The 14,959-nt window shown below is 45.7% G+C and overlaps 1 protein-coding gene across 2 annotated transcripts in view; it reads left to right on the forward strand.

The window, feature by feature from the left end:
• The window catches only part of FANCI (FA complementation group I), a 24,437-nt gene continuing 9,478 nt past the window's right edge, over window positions 1–14,959 (forward strand). For both annotated transcript variants that reach the window (XM_027644482.1, XM_027644483.1), the window contains exons 1-23: window positions 1–141; window positions 221–293; window positions 888–1,018; window positions 1,418–1,574; window positions 1,654–1,711; window positions 2,151–2,192; window positions 2,483–2,606; window positions 3,473–3,558; window positions 3,737–3,869; window positions 4,109–4,201; window positions 4,699–4,835; window positions 5,655–5,835; window positions 6,359–6,446; window positions 7,337–7,467; window positions 8,109–8,179; window positions 9,075–9,189; window positions 9,560–9,682; window positions 10,773–10,841; window positions 12,082–12,183; window positions 12,978–13,160; window positions 13,255–13,376; window positions 13,774–13,938; window positions 14,203–14,382. In XM_027644482.1, coding sequence (XP_027500283.1) covers window positions 58–141; window positions 221–293; window positions 888–1,018; window positions 1,418–1,574; window positions 1,654–1,711; window positions 2,151–2,192; window positions 2,483–2,606; window positions 3,473–3,558; window positions 3,737–3,869; window positions 4,109–4,201; window positions 4,699–4,835; window positions 5,655–5,835; window positions 6,359–6,446; window positions 7,337–7,467; window positions 8,109–8,179; window positions 9,075–9,189; window positions 9,560–9,682; window positions 10,773–10,841; window positions 12,082–12,183; window positions 12,978–13,160; window positions 13,255–13,376; window positions 13,774–13,938; window positions 14,203–14,382 — 2,648 coding nt within the window. In that variant the 5' untranslated portion in view covers window positions 1–57. The remainder of the gene's footprint in view (window positions 142–220; window positions 294–887; window positions 1,019–1,417; window positions 1,575–1,653; window positions 1,712–2,150; window positions 2,193–2,482; window positions 2,607–3,472; window positions 3,559–3,736; window positions 3,870–4,108; window positions 4,202–4,698; window positions 4,836–5,654; window positions 5,836–6,358; window positions 6,447–7,336; window positions 7,468–8,108; window positions 8,180–9,074; window positions 9,190–9,559; window positions 9,683–10,772; window positions 10,842–12,081; window positions 12,184–12,977; window positions 13,161–13,254; window positions 13,377–13,773; window positions 13,939–14,202; window positions 14,383–14,959) is intronic.

A 14,959-nucleotide genomic window follows, 5' to 3' on the forward strand; every position in this document is an offset into this window, starting at 1 on the left:
GGAATTTCGGGGTGACGGAGGCGCGGCCCGGGACCCCCCGGGCGGCTCCTTGTCCCCATGGCCCAGCGCATCCTGTCGCTGGCGGCCGAGGAGGGCCCCGAGCGGCTGCAGGAGGCCCTGCAGGGCCTGGGCGAGGCCGAGGTGCGCGGGGAGCGGGGGATGCGCCGCCCGGGCAGCGCCGCGGGCGGGGGGCGGCTCACAGCGTCCCCTTCTCTTGCAGCTGGGCGAGATGGTGACCAGGCAGGCGCTGAAGGGCAGGGAGACGGCGGCTCTGCTGAGAGGCATCTTCAAAGGTGGGTGATGTCTGAGCTGCTCTCAGGGGGCTGCGGCTCCAGCGCTGCTGACAACACAGGTGGGTGCAGCCAGTGCTGAACAGCACATGGAAGTGTCACTTTTGTGGTAAAAACCCACTCGTCAGGGCTGTCACAGGGAAACAAGACACCCGAAAAAACATAGCAGATAGCAGACTGGACTAACAGAGTTGTGATAAGTGGGATTTATTTTGGGAGCACTTAGACACCTTGGAGTAGGACTGAGCTGGCCAGCTGAAAACCAAATTACCAGGCTGGTTCTTCTTGACATTGTGACGGTTCCTGATGTCTGGCATCAGGTTGAGCGAGCCACAGGGTGTGATAACAATATTGAGTTCTTCAACTACTTTATCCAAGAGATTCTCATTTTCTGTGCTCAGGGTTTTTTATTATTATTATTTGATTTTTTTTAATTTTTATTTATTTGTTTTTATTTGTTTTGTCAGATAGATAAAATAGGGAGTTGCAGTCAGGTGACAGTTTATCCCTGCTGATTTCCTGTAGTTTAGCAACATGTTGTTACTTGCATAACTTTTTTTTCCTGTTCTTTCCTCTCTATTATATGCTTGCTATAAGGCTCCCCCTGCTCTCAGCGAAGTGGTGTTCTCAGGAGACTCCAGGTTTACAAGCACTGCGTCCCACTAGTGGAGTCAGGAGACCTACATTTGGGCAAGGTGTCTGAAATCATAGGACTGCTGATGCTGGAGGTAAAGCTCTTTTAGGCTGGCTTTCCTGGGCTCTGCTGGGTATCATTTCTTATGTGGATTGAGGTACTTCACTAAGCCACTGAGGAAAATGAGTTGTGTCCTTTCCACAAATCTTCCGTGGACTAAGTTAGCTGGCATTGGAATTTGCTCTGTGAGTGAATTCGATTATCTTTGGATATTTAGTCTTAAAAACTCCAAACCTATAATCACATCATCTTGATTCACTGCTCTGTTCTATAAAGGGCAAACAAACCAGGGAACTCGGGGCTGAATTCCTGTTTAAGGGGAGCATTTCACTGTGAGAAATGTTATCTTCAGCTGGTTTTTGGTGACAGTTTGGATGTATATGTGGAATTCCGTGCACAGCCTCAGGCTCTTTCCTGTTGCATGTCCTCCCAGGCCCGCCAGCTGCCAGGCCAGGCATTGGCTGAGCTTGCCAACCTGTTTGTTGATGTTATTAAAGGCGGCAGCCTCTCTAACGGGAAATCCTTGGAGCTGTTTTCCACTGTTCTCACTGTACTGGCCAGTTCGAAGGAGAGCCTGGCTTATGGGAAAGGTAACCCCCATCAGCTACTTCTCCTGCACCTTGTCCTCCCTTCCTCTGGAGCCAGCTCCTAAGGCTTTTGGTTTTTCAGGTGAACTGAATGGGGAAGAGTTTAAGAAGCAGCTGATAAATACCCTCTGCTCCAGCAAGTAAGTACATCTGCCAGCTCTTAGTCATGTGGCAAAACATTGTGTTTCATTGTTTTGAAAAAGGCATCCACTATGAGCTGTGTGTCCTGTTGTGTCATCTTTGAATTTGTGCCCTCTGTGACAGTGTCCTCTCTGACTGGGAAGGCAAGGGAGCACCCTGTTCCCAGATCCAGTGAGACCATTGCATGAACTGGTCTCAGGAAGTGCTTGTTTTCATTCCTTTCTTGGTATTTGTTATTGTAAGGGCTGGGGCGGTTCAGAACCATTGTAAATGTGGGTGGTTAGGGTGGTGCTGATGAGTTCTGGTAGAAATCTGGCTTCTAATCTTAGTATCAGAATGTAACAGGGAACTGGTGACATTGAATAATTGTGTAGGAGGGAAGAGCTAAATGATAATCCTACTTGCTCTCAGTCTTCCAACGTATCTTTGTTTCACCAGGTGGGATCCTCAGTGTGTAATACATCTTGCCAACATGTTCAGGTAATTCTTTTTCCCTTCAACATCAACACTGCCTTATGCTGTGATCATGTCCATGTCCTATTTAACATGTAGTTTGGGGCAGGTAGGAACAGGAGGTCTGACCATGGGGCAGGTACAGCCCCACAGGTGGTTGGTCGATGAACATCCACACCAGATCCGTGTGGATACAAAACACAGCTGTGCAGGCATGTCCTAAGGGCTGGGCATGGCATTGTGGTTTTGTTTCCACGTGTGAGTGAGCCTTGGAAAATTAACAATATAATAATGAATAAGAATCTTTGATTCCACAGGGATATTCCACTATCAGGAGAGGAGCTGCAGTTTGTGGTTGAAAAGGTCCTTAGGATGTTCTCCAAATTAGACCTGCAGGAAATTCCCCCTCTGGTCTATCAGCTGCTGCTGCTTTCTGCAAAGGTAAAAGCTCATGGGAGCTGGATTTCCTCTAAGCTTATACCATCAGAAAAAAAATGTCCAGACTAATCTATAGGCTGGATTTGGACAGGGATTCTGATTGTTACCAAACCATGCTGTAGGGACACAGTGGGACATCAGTAGGTTTTCTCTAACTGCCTCTAGCCTGAAGAAGCTGACTGCTCAGAGAAAGAAAGGACCTTGATCTTCCTTGTGGGAAAAGAAGGAAACCTTTGGGAAATAAGGGATGAGCAGAGACCTAGCAGACAGCAGAGAGGATTGTTTTTTTTATTGTACTCAAGTGTGGTTTTGCTCACTCTCTGTGATCTGCACACTATGATAATAGCTCATGCAGTGTGACTGTCTTCTGGGCTGTACAGGGAATGTGTCATCTACTGTGCTCTTCCTCCAGAGCAGAGCACATCTCTGCCCTTTGACAGGGTGATCTGCCTCTTTTGCTTACTTCATTTGTGATCCAGTCAAAGACAAATTATGTGTGTGTTATAGGAGGTCATTTGGGTCCCCTAGCCAAAATGTATTGTTAGATTTAAAGTTAGGAGTTTGAAAGCCTTCTCAATTGATTAAAACATAAAGGATCCTTTCTAATTAGTAACAACTTTAAAAAAAAAAAAGGGCAATCAGAGCATCTGAAAGCTTGAGTTTCTTCCAGCTCTTCAATAAGTGCAGTCAAAAGAAATATGCAAACTGGAAATCTGAAAATGAGCCACACAGGAGTCCTCCCCTGCCTCAGCAATTTATGGAGGGAAATGAAGGATACTATGATATTTGTGATAGGTGTGGGAATAGAGTGTAATTCTCTGGGATACTGCAGGCCCTACAATGGCTTAATGTAATGTTCTGTCTTGCAGGGCAGTAAGAAGACTGTTTTGGAAGGAATCATCAGTTTTTTCAATCAGCTGGATAAGAGACAGAAGGAAGAACAGAGGGTACCACAGTGAGTTCCTGCTCTGTTATTCCCTTTCTTTACTACCTGGATATTTGTAGTCACCCTGGTCCTGTCCAAGATTCCTTGAATTTGGATTGTTAAACCTTGTACGAATGCATCCTCCTGGATCCGTAAGAAATGATTTATGGCTTTGGATGGCTTGTTTTTTTTCTGATAAAACTTACAGGTCAGCGGACCTTGAGGTAGCCACGATGCCCCTGGACCAGCTCCGCCACGTGGAAGGCACCGTAATTCTCCATATTGTTTCTGTCATCAATCTGGACCAGGACCTGGGCGAGGAACTAATCAGACATCTGAAGGTATGGCAGGATGAAGCCGTTTTCTATTGGTGCTATTCTTGAAGATGTTGAAGCAAGGTGTTTAAAACTTAGTTGGTTACCTGGAGAAGGGATTTAATAATGTTTATGATCACAGTCACGTTCTCTTTAACGGGTATTGTGATATGTTTGAAGAGACGTGTACCTGATGGCTTCCTGAACTTGCAGGACACTTCAGTTGAAGATAACAAGCTTTCTGACTGTTCCTTGCTGTTTTCTAGACTGAACAGCAGAAGGACCCTGGTAGAGCCCTGTGTCCCTTCAGCGTGGCTCTCCTGCTGTCGGTTGCTGTAAAACACAGACTGCAAGAGCAGGTATGTGGGTCATAAACTTGCAGAGAACTTCCATGGGGATACACTCTGCACTCCTTGTAAAGGAAAGGAAGCCTGGTTAGGTAGTAGTCCCATCAGAATTAGGCTTAAAATGGTTTCAGGATGCTTGTGGGGAGGCAGTTAGATCATCAGTATGCTGTACTTTACTGAACACTAGAAAAGACCCCAGAGCAATATCACAGTTTTCCGGAGTAGTGATTCCTGAGGGTTGGTATTGTAGGATGAGAAGAAAAGCAGTCTTCTTTTTCTAATGTTTTGGCTCTGTGTTGGCCACATGAAAAGCATCTGGCAGCAGGTTACCCTCCTTGAAGCACTTAATGAGGCTAGTGTATTTGTCCTGAAAAAGAAGTGAGTTGAGATTTTTGGCAGGCAGTACTGGAACTTGTGCCCTGGCCGGTGCTCTTACTGGAACGTACCCAAGACTATACAGGTCCCATTTCAAAGATCATTTCCTCACACTTAATGATTTTATGTTCCAGATATTTGATTTCTTGAAAACATCAATCACAAGAAGCTGCAAGGACCTGCAGTTCCTTCAGGCCTCCAAGTTTCTGCAGGATTTGTTTCCTCAACAATATGATGTAAGCGCTGTAATTCTGGAAGTGGTGAAAAATAGGTGAGTTGTTGCCACGTGCTTGCAGAACATTCAATGGGCTTTGAGAGGGGGGAGAGTTTCAGCCTTGCTAAAATACTCTGGGATGCTAAATACCAAATACCATGTGCTGGCAGGGATCAGTGTCAAAATCCAAAGTTTTTATCCCAGTTTTATGTTGGCGAATTAAAAAAAAAAAAGGCAACAAAATATAGCTGTACAAATCTGCTCCTTTTACCTCAAATCTCAGAATCTGGTGGTACAAAGGACTAAACTAATCAGGACCTGATCTGTTTTTCTTACTGAAACACTTAGAGTGTGAGTCATGCTGCTGGCTGTAGTTTGTGTTCCAATCAAGGCATGAGGGATATGTTCTCTGTTTTCATCCCCCACATGGTTAGTCCTTTAAACATGCTGTGGGATAGCTCTGGTCTGTCACCAGTTGTCCTTTAGTTTGATGGGAGGCATTCCTCTTCTGTCTCTCTCCAACTCAAAGATCTTGTGATCAGTAGGATACTTGTGCACCCTGACTGTGACCTACTGTTATGTTCAGATCAGACCTGAGTGCACATCATTCCCCATAGCAAGGGAGCCTTTGAACTGGAAAGGAAGTCTGATGGAGAACCAGGACTGCAGAAGGTGTTGTGCTGAGCACCTGTCCCTCAGCCTAAAGACAGTCACAGAGTTGTGAGGGATGTCATCCTCCCTGCTGTCATCACGTGTCTCTCACTGCTGCTTTGCAACCTGGGCTGACTGCAGAAGATTTTTACCTCAGACTGCTCTAATCTAAACTTTCCTGTGACTAAATTGTTTCTTCTCTGGTCCATTTAATGTTTTCTTCAGTGCATTTGGCTGGGACCACGTTACTCAGGGCTTGGTGGATCTTGGCTTCAGCCTAATGGAATCCTATGAACCAAAAAAGCCCTTTGGAGGAAAAGCTGCTGATACCAGTTATGGCCTTTCAAAAATGCCAGCCCAGCAGGCTTGCAAACTGGGAGCAAGTATCCTGCTGGAAACATTTAAGGTAGTGTATGTTTTGGAGAGGTTTTGAGCAGGGAGGGAACTCTCTTCTTATTCTCTCTTGGTAAATGGTGTCAAAACCTTGCCTGCTGTATCCATCATGAGTGTTTTGCAAACATTAGTCTCCTATTTGACCCTCTCCAGCTGGAAGAGGCCATCCTCATAAAGACCTAATCCTACTCTGTTCCAGCTACTATGGTACTTGTGTAATCCCTATTACAGTTTCCAAGAAACTACAGAGAAAGTAGAGAAAATCAGAGGTGCAAATAAAATCTGACAAGGTGGGATTGAAACCCATTCTTCTTCACTGAGTCGGTTAATTTGCATCCCACAGACAATTTGCCCCATTATGTTTTGACTGTGCCTCTCTGATGTGCTGGTTCTTATTGTCCTGGGGTGAAATCTGAGTTTATCTGTGTGGATTTATCTGAAAGGGACTTCTGGCGACCATCCCAGCTTACCTGTCTTGTGAGGTATGGGAATATCTTTATGTAGTTTTGACTTTTACTTATTGTTTCTCATTTCAGGTTCATGAGCCCATCAGAAGTGAAATTCTTGAGCAGGTCCTGAACAGAGTCCTCACAAAAGCAGCATCTCCAGTCACCCACTTCATAGGTAACAGGAAAGGGAGAAAAATGTGCCCTGTTCTTGGGCAGTCACAACATAGCTCCTCAGAACATGCTAGGGAATCACAGAATGGTTTGGGTTACAAGCCCCATTTGAGTACCGAAGGGCTGCAACAAGGTCCCCACAGAGCCTTCTCTTCTCTAGGCTGAACAACCCCAACTCTCTCAGCCTGTCTCCATAGCAGAGGTGCTCCAGCCCTCTAAACACTTTTGTGCCCCTGCTCTGGACCCATTCATCTATGTCCTTCTTGTGTTGAGGACCCCAGAGCTGGACAGAGTACTCCCAGGAGGGTCTTGCCAGAGTGGAGTGAAGGGGCAGAATCACCTCCCTCACTCTGCTGGCTGTGCTGCTTTTGGTGCAGCCCAGGATGTGATTGGGTTTCTGAAGCTCCTGCTGAAATGACCTGAAGCCAAGAAAATCTGTTCCTTCTCCTCTTTCTGAGGTATCAGCTGCATCAGATTACCTTGCATTCATCACAGGTGAAAAACACGTTTGCAGGCAGTTGCCATGGAACAGCTGACGCACAGAAAGTCTGTACCATCAGTCAGTAACCTGCTCCACATTCCTAGCCATGCCTTCCTCCTTGTCCTTGGGCAAGTGCTTGGGAGCCGCTGGGGCTGCCGAGATATCCGTGCTGCAACCTTTTCTCTTACACCTCAGTGCCCTCTGGTGGGGTGAGGCCCTTCAGCCAGGCTGGGAGAGTTTTACACTTGGTGCCTGCAGCAGAGCTCAGGTTTTCGAAGCTCATCCTGTCACGACCTCTCTGTGCAATGGAAGGTGTTCAATTAGTCTGTAATTCTTAGCTCTACAGACATCTTTTGCTCAGACTTTTCTGGCCCCTTGGCATTAGCTGCTCCTTTTGTCCTTTTATTTTTCAGAGTTGCTGTCCAATATTGTTGTGTCAGCTCCTCTTGTGCTTCAGACTTCATCCTCCAAAGTCACAGAGACCTTTGACAACTTGTCCTTTCTGCCCATCGACACAGTGCAAGGGCTCCTCCGGGCAGTGCAGGTAAAGCTTTGCGTTCCTCTGTGAATATCCTTGCTAGTTTAGTTTCAGCGACAGCTCTGGGCCACAATTATATGCATGATCTGATAACCCTCCTTATAAAATAAACCTTCATCCTGTGCTGTGGTGTAGCGCAGAGCTGTTCTTCAAGCATGGATTTGCATGTGCCCTCTAGCAAAAAGCATATGGTGTGGTCTGGCGTGGGACCGAAACCGCTCCGTGCTGACCTTTCATCTGGAAGATGCCCAGATGCTGCACCCTGTAGAAAACTAAGGATACAGTGTTTAGCTGAACAGCTGTAGCTGTCATGTTGATTTTTCTTCTTCCAAGCTCCATGTCAGTATTTCTCTTTGACTGGGCAGAGATATTGCCCTGGTGTTAAACTTTTACCTGCTTTGTCCAGCCTGGGGATAACATTTCTTTTCCCAAACCTTGCACTGTGTCCTCACTCACCTGCTAAGGTGTCTCACTGCTACAGCTCTATGGGTTTCCTTTTCTATTTTAAAACATGTTGGGTCTCCTACTGTACTGACGACAGTGTTAGAAATGCAGGGCCAGATGGGCCTGAGGAAGATGAGCTCATATGCCCCAAGGGCTTGGCATGCCTTACTGCTTTTCTCTCCAAAGGTTATTTTCCTTTCCAGCCTCTGCTCAAAGTCAGCATGTCGGTGAGGGACTCCCTGATACTTGTTCTCCAAAAAGCTATTTTTTCCAGGTAAGCTGGGAAGGGGATCCTTTGAAAAAATTTCTACAACTCATTTATGGCTTTGGAACAGAAATTATTTTTTTTGTTTTGGCTAAGTGTCTTCTTACTGTGTTCTTCCATAACTAGATGGTGACGTCTCCTATCCCTTTATCCTAGGACTGTAATACAGTCACAGCTCTACTGAACCAAGCCCCAGCTGAATGGGCTTTGCAAATTCAGAAAACTGTTGGGAGCTCCAAATAAGCAGGCAAAATTAAAACCAACTCCAACATGTGTCTACACAGCTGAGTACATCCAGGTGCTAGGGAGAGTCTGGAAGGAACCACTGATCAGAATGCTGAGCTGCCACCTTCCCTCTGATCCCTTACACAGTGGTAGAGAAGCAGCCTTGTTATCTTGGTAATGCTTTGAGCAAACCATCCTGCTGTGATCATGGATTTTGTTGGGCAGTGGCTGCCTGTTTATGAATACAGAATTCAGAATTTAGGATTATAATTCAAGGCAAGGGACTTGGTCTTGGGAAAGACCTGGGATTTCTGTGAGCAAAGCAAAACACCAGGATTTGTTAGGAGTTTTTCTACTCTGAGGTCTGTAAGACTCTCCCATTCCAGCTTTCAAGGGACATTTAATACTTGGGTCTTGGCCTGGGGCTCTCCCTCGGTGTGAGCATTGCAAGGACAGAAAGGGAATTGAATATTGTGGGAGTGTAAAGCAAGGGAGTTCCCAACAAATTGCCCAGCTCTTGGCTTTTTGGGACTGTGCTGCCCTTTGGGGAAATACAGTTCTACTGGGCCTAGTCACTCTATATTTGTGGTCTTTTTTTCATTGCTGAGTTGATCTTGTATTTACTTCTGAGCTTCTTGCCTCCATGTTTCCTTGTGTTTCCTTATGCCCCAATTCCCAGGCAGCTCGATGCTCGTAAAGCTGCAGTCGCTGGATTTTTGCTTCTGTTAAGGAATTTTAAGGTTCTGGGCAGCTTGTCCTCTTCCCAGTGCAGCCAGGCCATTGGTGCCACTCAGGTAAGTGCTTGCTGTGAACATATGAGACAGTCTCGTGTCTAACATGCACTGTATGAAAAAACTCAAGAGGGGAGTGTTTCCCCAAAATGGAAATAAAACTTCAGTAAGGATTAGTCCTGGAAGGAAAGCTTTGGGAAGTGCAATGTGCAAAGAGAAGCTGGTCTAGGGATGTTGCTGCTCAGAGTCATTCTCTTACAGCATGAAATATTCTGGGGAGCATCCCCACTGCTCCATGAGGATGATAAGGAGCCTGGAAGCACACAGGACTATTTCAGTGATTGTTCAGGGGCCAGACCTTTTTATCACCTTGCTTCTGTGTTGTGAAATCTGAGAATATACCCAGTATAATGTGACTAATATTCCCTCTCAGATCCAGGCAGATGTTCATGCCTGCTATAATTCTGCAGCTAATGAGGCCTTTTGCCTTGAAATCCTGGGCAGCCTGAGGCGATGTTTGAGCCAGCAAGCGGATGTTCGACTCATGTTATATGAGGTAAACATGGTTTTTTCAGTCTCCTTTTAAACAGCTCTTCTGGAGTCAGGTTCTGCTGCAGCCACAGGTAAATAATGATCACATTATTGTGGAAAACAGCCTATCAGCTCAGTTATGTTCTTCTTGGGACACGTGTACCAAAGACTGGTTTTTTTCTCAATCCTTCTGCTTCTTTTTATTTTGGTCTGTTATAAGCCCAAGGACATGTTGATGTATCTTCTTCAGCTCATGCATTGCTTAAGAGCAAAAATGCGTCAAAGTCTGTCTTCCTGTGTGGTGTGGCCTGGGAAAAGGGAGGTATGTTTGATGCCCAGTGAGGAGGAGTGGTATAAAGGCATTGGATAGATGTGGAGGTGTTGAGAGTTAATTATGGGCTCCAGAGAAAACCCTGACTGTAGAGTATGGAGAAACTTCCTTAGAGACTGTCTTTTCTCCTCTTCCTTTCCAAGTTTCTATAAAAGCTTGGGTGTCCCTTAGATCTCCTGTGACAAGTGGCCTGTTATAAAGGGCCATTCTTGAGTGTGTATAACTGTGATATATAACTGTGGGGTACTACCTTGAGGTAAAAGAACCAGTCCAGGTCAGAGAGATTTTGTTTCCTTCTTGACTTGGTTGGATTGACCTTTGGTGAGCTGCAAGTTTTAGATGTGTTTGTCACTGTTGCTAGAAAACTTGAGTGCTTGCTTTATCCATCCACTGAGTTTTCTCAGTCTGCAGGATTTGTTGCCTCCTACAGTTTCCCCATTGGCTTGTTTTGCCTTTGAAGCAGGATTTCACAGTTTGAAGTTGGATCTAGTGCTAGTGTTAAATAGCAGTGAAAGTCACTCTGGGCTTGATGCCACCGCTGCTAGGGAGATACAGCTTGTGAGAGGGCCCCTGTGAGGAAATTCATACTCTTTCTGATTCATACCTTCTTTCTGTGGTGCCTTTGCTTTGCCAGGTATGGAGTTGTACACTGAGCACATTGTTACTTCCTCATGGTTCCTTGCAGTGCCAAAGTGTCATTGCTGTCTTATGACGCCAACTTATTGTGCCTGTGGTTCATTTTCTGTGTTGTGTCAGCCCACTTGTCCTTCCTTCCTGTCTCCAGGGTTTTTATGATGTCCTTCGCAGGAACTCCCAGCTGGCCAGCTCCATAATGGAAACACTCTTGTCCCAGGTAAAGTACTGCTCCGTGCTGGGGCTGTAAGGGACTCTAAGAATTCTGCACTGCAACCAGCACAGCAAACAATTCAGGTTAAATACTGGGGAAAGTAGTTCTCCCATACACTGGAAATATGTTTTAAGTGCTGCAACGCTGCCCTAAGGAGGTGTTCAAATCCCTGCTATGTTGAAAGAGCAGACTAGGTAAACGTCTGGAGACTGGTTCATAACCTGTCACAGGGTGGAAGAGGAAGGATCTCTTGGAGCCCTTTCCAACCCTTCAGTTCTTAGGTCATGTGGGAAGTGTGAGCCTGGAGAAGTGGTTTGTGTTCTCCCTGTTCCTTAGCAGTGCACAGCAGTTACCCTCCCATACTTCCCTAAGGATGTGTGCTGACACAGTAATTATTACTGCTGTCCTCCCATGGGGAGAATACCCAAGTCCATGTAGGATCTGGGAGGATTAACTCATCCCCCAGCAGTGTTGCTCATGGCAACAAGACAATCACATTTCCCCAATCCATTGGACAGGCTGTGCTTTCTTTGAGACAAGTAATTTTCTTCCCTTTAATCATCCATAGAGTTCATGCTGACTAATTCCAGCTTTCCCATGACAGTACAGGGTCTGGGAAAGGAACATGAGCTGAGCTAAGGCAGCTTTTGGGTGGCAGAGGGCACTTAACAGGAAGTTGGTGTAAATGTATAAATTTTATGGCATCATTATACATCTATAACTTTCCCTATTCGGTTCTGTGTCGATACTCAGAGCATATCTCTTTCCTATGGTGCCAAACAGCCAGGAATTGATGGAAGCGTGGTCTCGTGGGTTTGTTTTCATGCCAAGTGTAGCCTCCACAGCTGTCTGCACCTTTAGGCCAGGAAGGTGGGTGCCAGGACAGGGCACTCAGGTGCTCAGGGCAGCAGCAGCAGCTGTTGATCCTCGCTGTTAAAAGGATGGGTAGCACTGCAGGTGGAGTGCAAGTGGTGTTACATGTTGGGGCAACACACCAGCAAGTGGTCAGATTATTTTAGGGCAGTGACATGTCCTGGCTGAGAGGTACATGAGGAACTCAAGAAGGGATTTTAATCACCAGTAGAGCAGATGACGTGGCTCACATATTTGTACTGTCCCATTATTGCAGTGCCAGCTTTTGCTCTTTAAAGTGGGGTACAAAGACTATTGTATTCTATTTTCAAACACCCTAAGAGGCTCAGTTACCAAGTAACTAGTTATTTTTATTTCTTGTTTTCTGTGACAGATAAAGCAGTATTACTTGCCCCAGCCAGACCTCCTGCCTCCACTGAAACTGGAAGGATGTATTATGGCTCAAGGAGATCAAATCTTTCTGCAAGAACCACTGGTAAGAGCTATATTGCCAGGCCACAGCTGCAAGCTCATCTGTTACATAGCATTTTAGTTGTCCTGCTACATGAGCTGAATACCTGGTGCTTCTTCAGCTTCTTCTAGCCTGGAGCGATTCTTTAAATGACAACAGAGCTGGGCATCTCACCCCTGCCTCAGGCTATTTATTAGAGCTCCACTAGCACAGTGGTTATGGGGACCTGTGTGAAAAATGCTGTAGGAATAGTGTAGTTCTGTTATCCACTGTTGAGTTCACCCTGCGGGGTTTTTTTCCCTCCTTCAACTTAATTCCACATAAAATGGTTGTGCAGTGTGTGTGTAGCAGGGGGAGGAATCTGCCCTTTGGTTTTGCTCCTTTGAAATTGTTGGAGATGAGACCTCAACAACTCGTTGGACTTCCAAGAGAACAAATTCAAATTAATCACTTTGTTTTCCCCTAAGGAAGGTTGTGTGCTGTGCTGCAGTAGCACGTGCAGGAATGGAGCAGACTCTTCAGCTAGAGTGAGAGTCCCTTTGGCATCTCCTTCAGCAGCTGAGGTAGCTGGGTGGAGGGAGCAGTGGGAGTTCAGTTTATGCATCTCATCTGGGCAAGAACACTGAAGCAAGAACTGGGTAGTTCTGTGTAGGATTACTGACCATCTCAATCTAGGAATGAGGCATATTCTTGAGACTCAAGGCAGCTCTGAAGGCAACTACAGCTCTTTGCTCCAACTATAATAGTCTGGCCCATGTCCACCTCTACCACTGACCTCCAGCTTGCAGGTTGAGTGTGACTGTGGCTGTTTCCTTCAGGCTCATCTGCTCTGCTGTATCCAGCACTGTCTCGCCTGGTATAAGAGCACTGTGAATCTGTGCCAGGGATCTGAGGATGACGATGAGGAGGAGGAGGATGTGGGATTTGAGCAAAACTTTGAAGAGATGCTCGAATCTGTCACACGACGAATGATCAAGAGCGAGTTGGAAGACTTTGAACTGGTAAATCAAATTTTCAGTTTGACTCAGTGGAAGAAGATGCTGAGCTCTTGTCAGGTTTTGAAAAGATTTTTCACTTGTTTCCTTTGCCTCTTAGGATAAATCGGCAGATTTTTCTCTGTCTTCTGGTGTTGGTGTGAAAAACAACATCTATGCTATTCAGGTGATGGGAATTTGTGAGGTTCTGATTGAGTACAATTTCAACATTGGGAATTTCAGGTAAAACATCAAATCTTACCCTCCAGCACTAACTGTACTACTGTTTGCCCATCTCTTTGGAGTACAGCCTCACTGCAGGCACAGGGTGGTAGTGCAAAGACAGAATCAGTGATGTTTTCTGAGTGTGAGTGCCTTGTGGCACAACCACTCACAGAGCCTTGGGGAGTGTTTTCCTTTTGAATGTCATGTAATGTGGGAGATGGGATCTGACATTTTGTAGAAGAACAGGTCGAGGAGGAATGGATGAGGTATACACTGTTAGGGAGGTGGGAAGATGTCATATATCACTGTTTCATCATTTAGGGAGTGTCATTGTTTAATTTGGCAACTGAAGCTTTAAATGGGAAACTCCAAGACTGCATTTTCTCTATTAATGCTTTCTACTACTTCATTGCAGTAAAAACAAGTTTGAGGATGTCCTAGGCCTGTTTACATGTTACAACAAACTCTCTGAAATCCTGAAGGAGAAAGCTGGAAAGAACAAATCTGCCTTGGGCAACAAAACGGCACGGAGCTTCCTGTCCATGGGTTTTGTATCCACTCTGCTCACAGCTCTATTCAGGTGAGAAAGTGTCCAGCCCTCTGTGGAGCAGAGCCAGACATCAATTCAAACCATGTCTGTTAGTGTATTTGGAAAGGCTGGTGGAACTGTGCCCTCCAAGTGTTCACTACAAGCTACCAAAGCACACCTTCCACCCTGAGTTCAGCCAATGATTTTATTTGTAAATATTTGTGAATCCAGATATTTGGATTTTGAATCTCGTAGGCCATTCCTGAGCTTTTATTGTGCATCTTCAATTCTCTGACAGAGCTCTTGGTTCCTCAGGGACAATGCCCAAAGCCATGAGGAGAGCCTGGCAGTTCTGCGCTCCAGCACAGAGTTCCTGCGCTATGCTGTCAGTGTAGCTCTGCAGAAGGTGCAGCAGCTGGAGGAGACGGGACAAACTGATGGACCAGACGGACAAAATCTGGAGAAGATGTTTCAGAACCTCTGCAAAATCACGCAGTGAGTCACTGTGGCAGGTGGAGACATCAGCAATGCATTTTGGGGATTTTCGATTCTCAGGGTTTTGAAAGAAGAATGCAGTCCATAACTGTTTCAAACAGTTATTGTTCCCGGGTTGAGGTCATTGCCTTTCTTTGCTCCTGAGAAATCAAGTGGAGGCACTACGGTTTCTGTGCCAGAGTGAGTGATACAGCTCTAATAATGGTACTTGGCCTAGAAGAACCAAACACCATCAAACTCTCATTTTCGGCCCCTCTCTGACTTTTGGCTCATCACTCATTGTCACAGAGAAGGTAGTATGATTACAGGCTGAATTCTTGAGGCCTCTGGAATGCAGTGAAGTTTAAATTCACTTCGAGCTACAGTACAAAACAGATGTGTGAGGGACACAAGCTTTAGAAAACATTTTTTTGTAGGACTTCTGCAAGATGCTGGAAGACATTCATGCATCTAATCCTTTGGAAATCCAAGAATGTGAACCATGTAAATGTCTTTTGGAATCTAGGTCATATCTGCATGGGGTCTTTTCAGAGCCCAGTCAGCAGAGAGCACAAAATGCAAATTACCCCTGCCATGC

The sequence above is a fragment of the Corapipo altera genome, unplaced genomic scaffold, assembly GCF_003945725.1.
Source record: "Corapipo altera isolate COAL_440 unplaced genomic scaffold, ASM394572v1 50, whole genome shotgun sequence".
Taxonomy (NCBI): Eukaryota; Metazoa; Chordata; class Aves; order Passeriformes; family Pipridae; genus Corapipo; species Corapipo altera.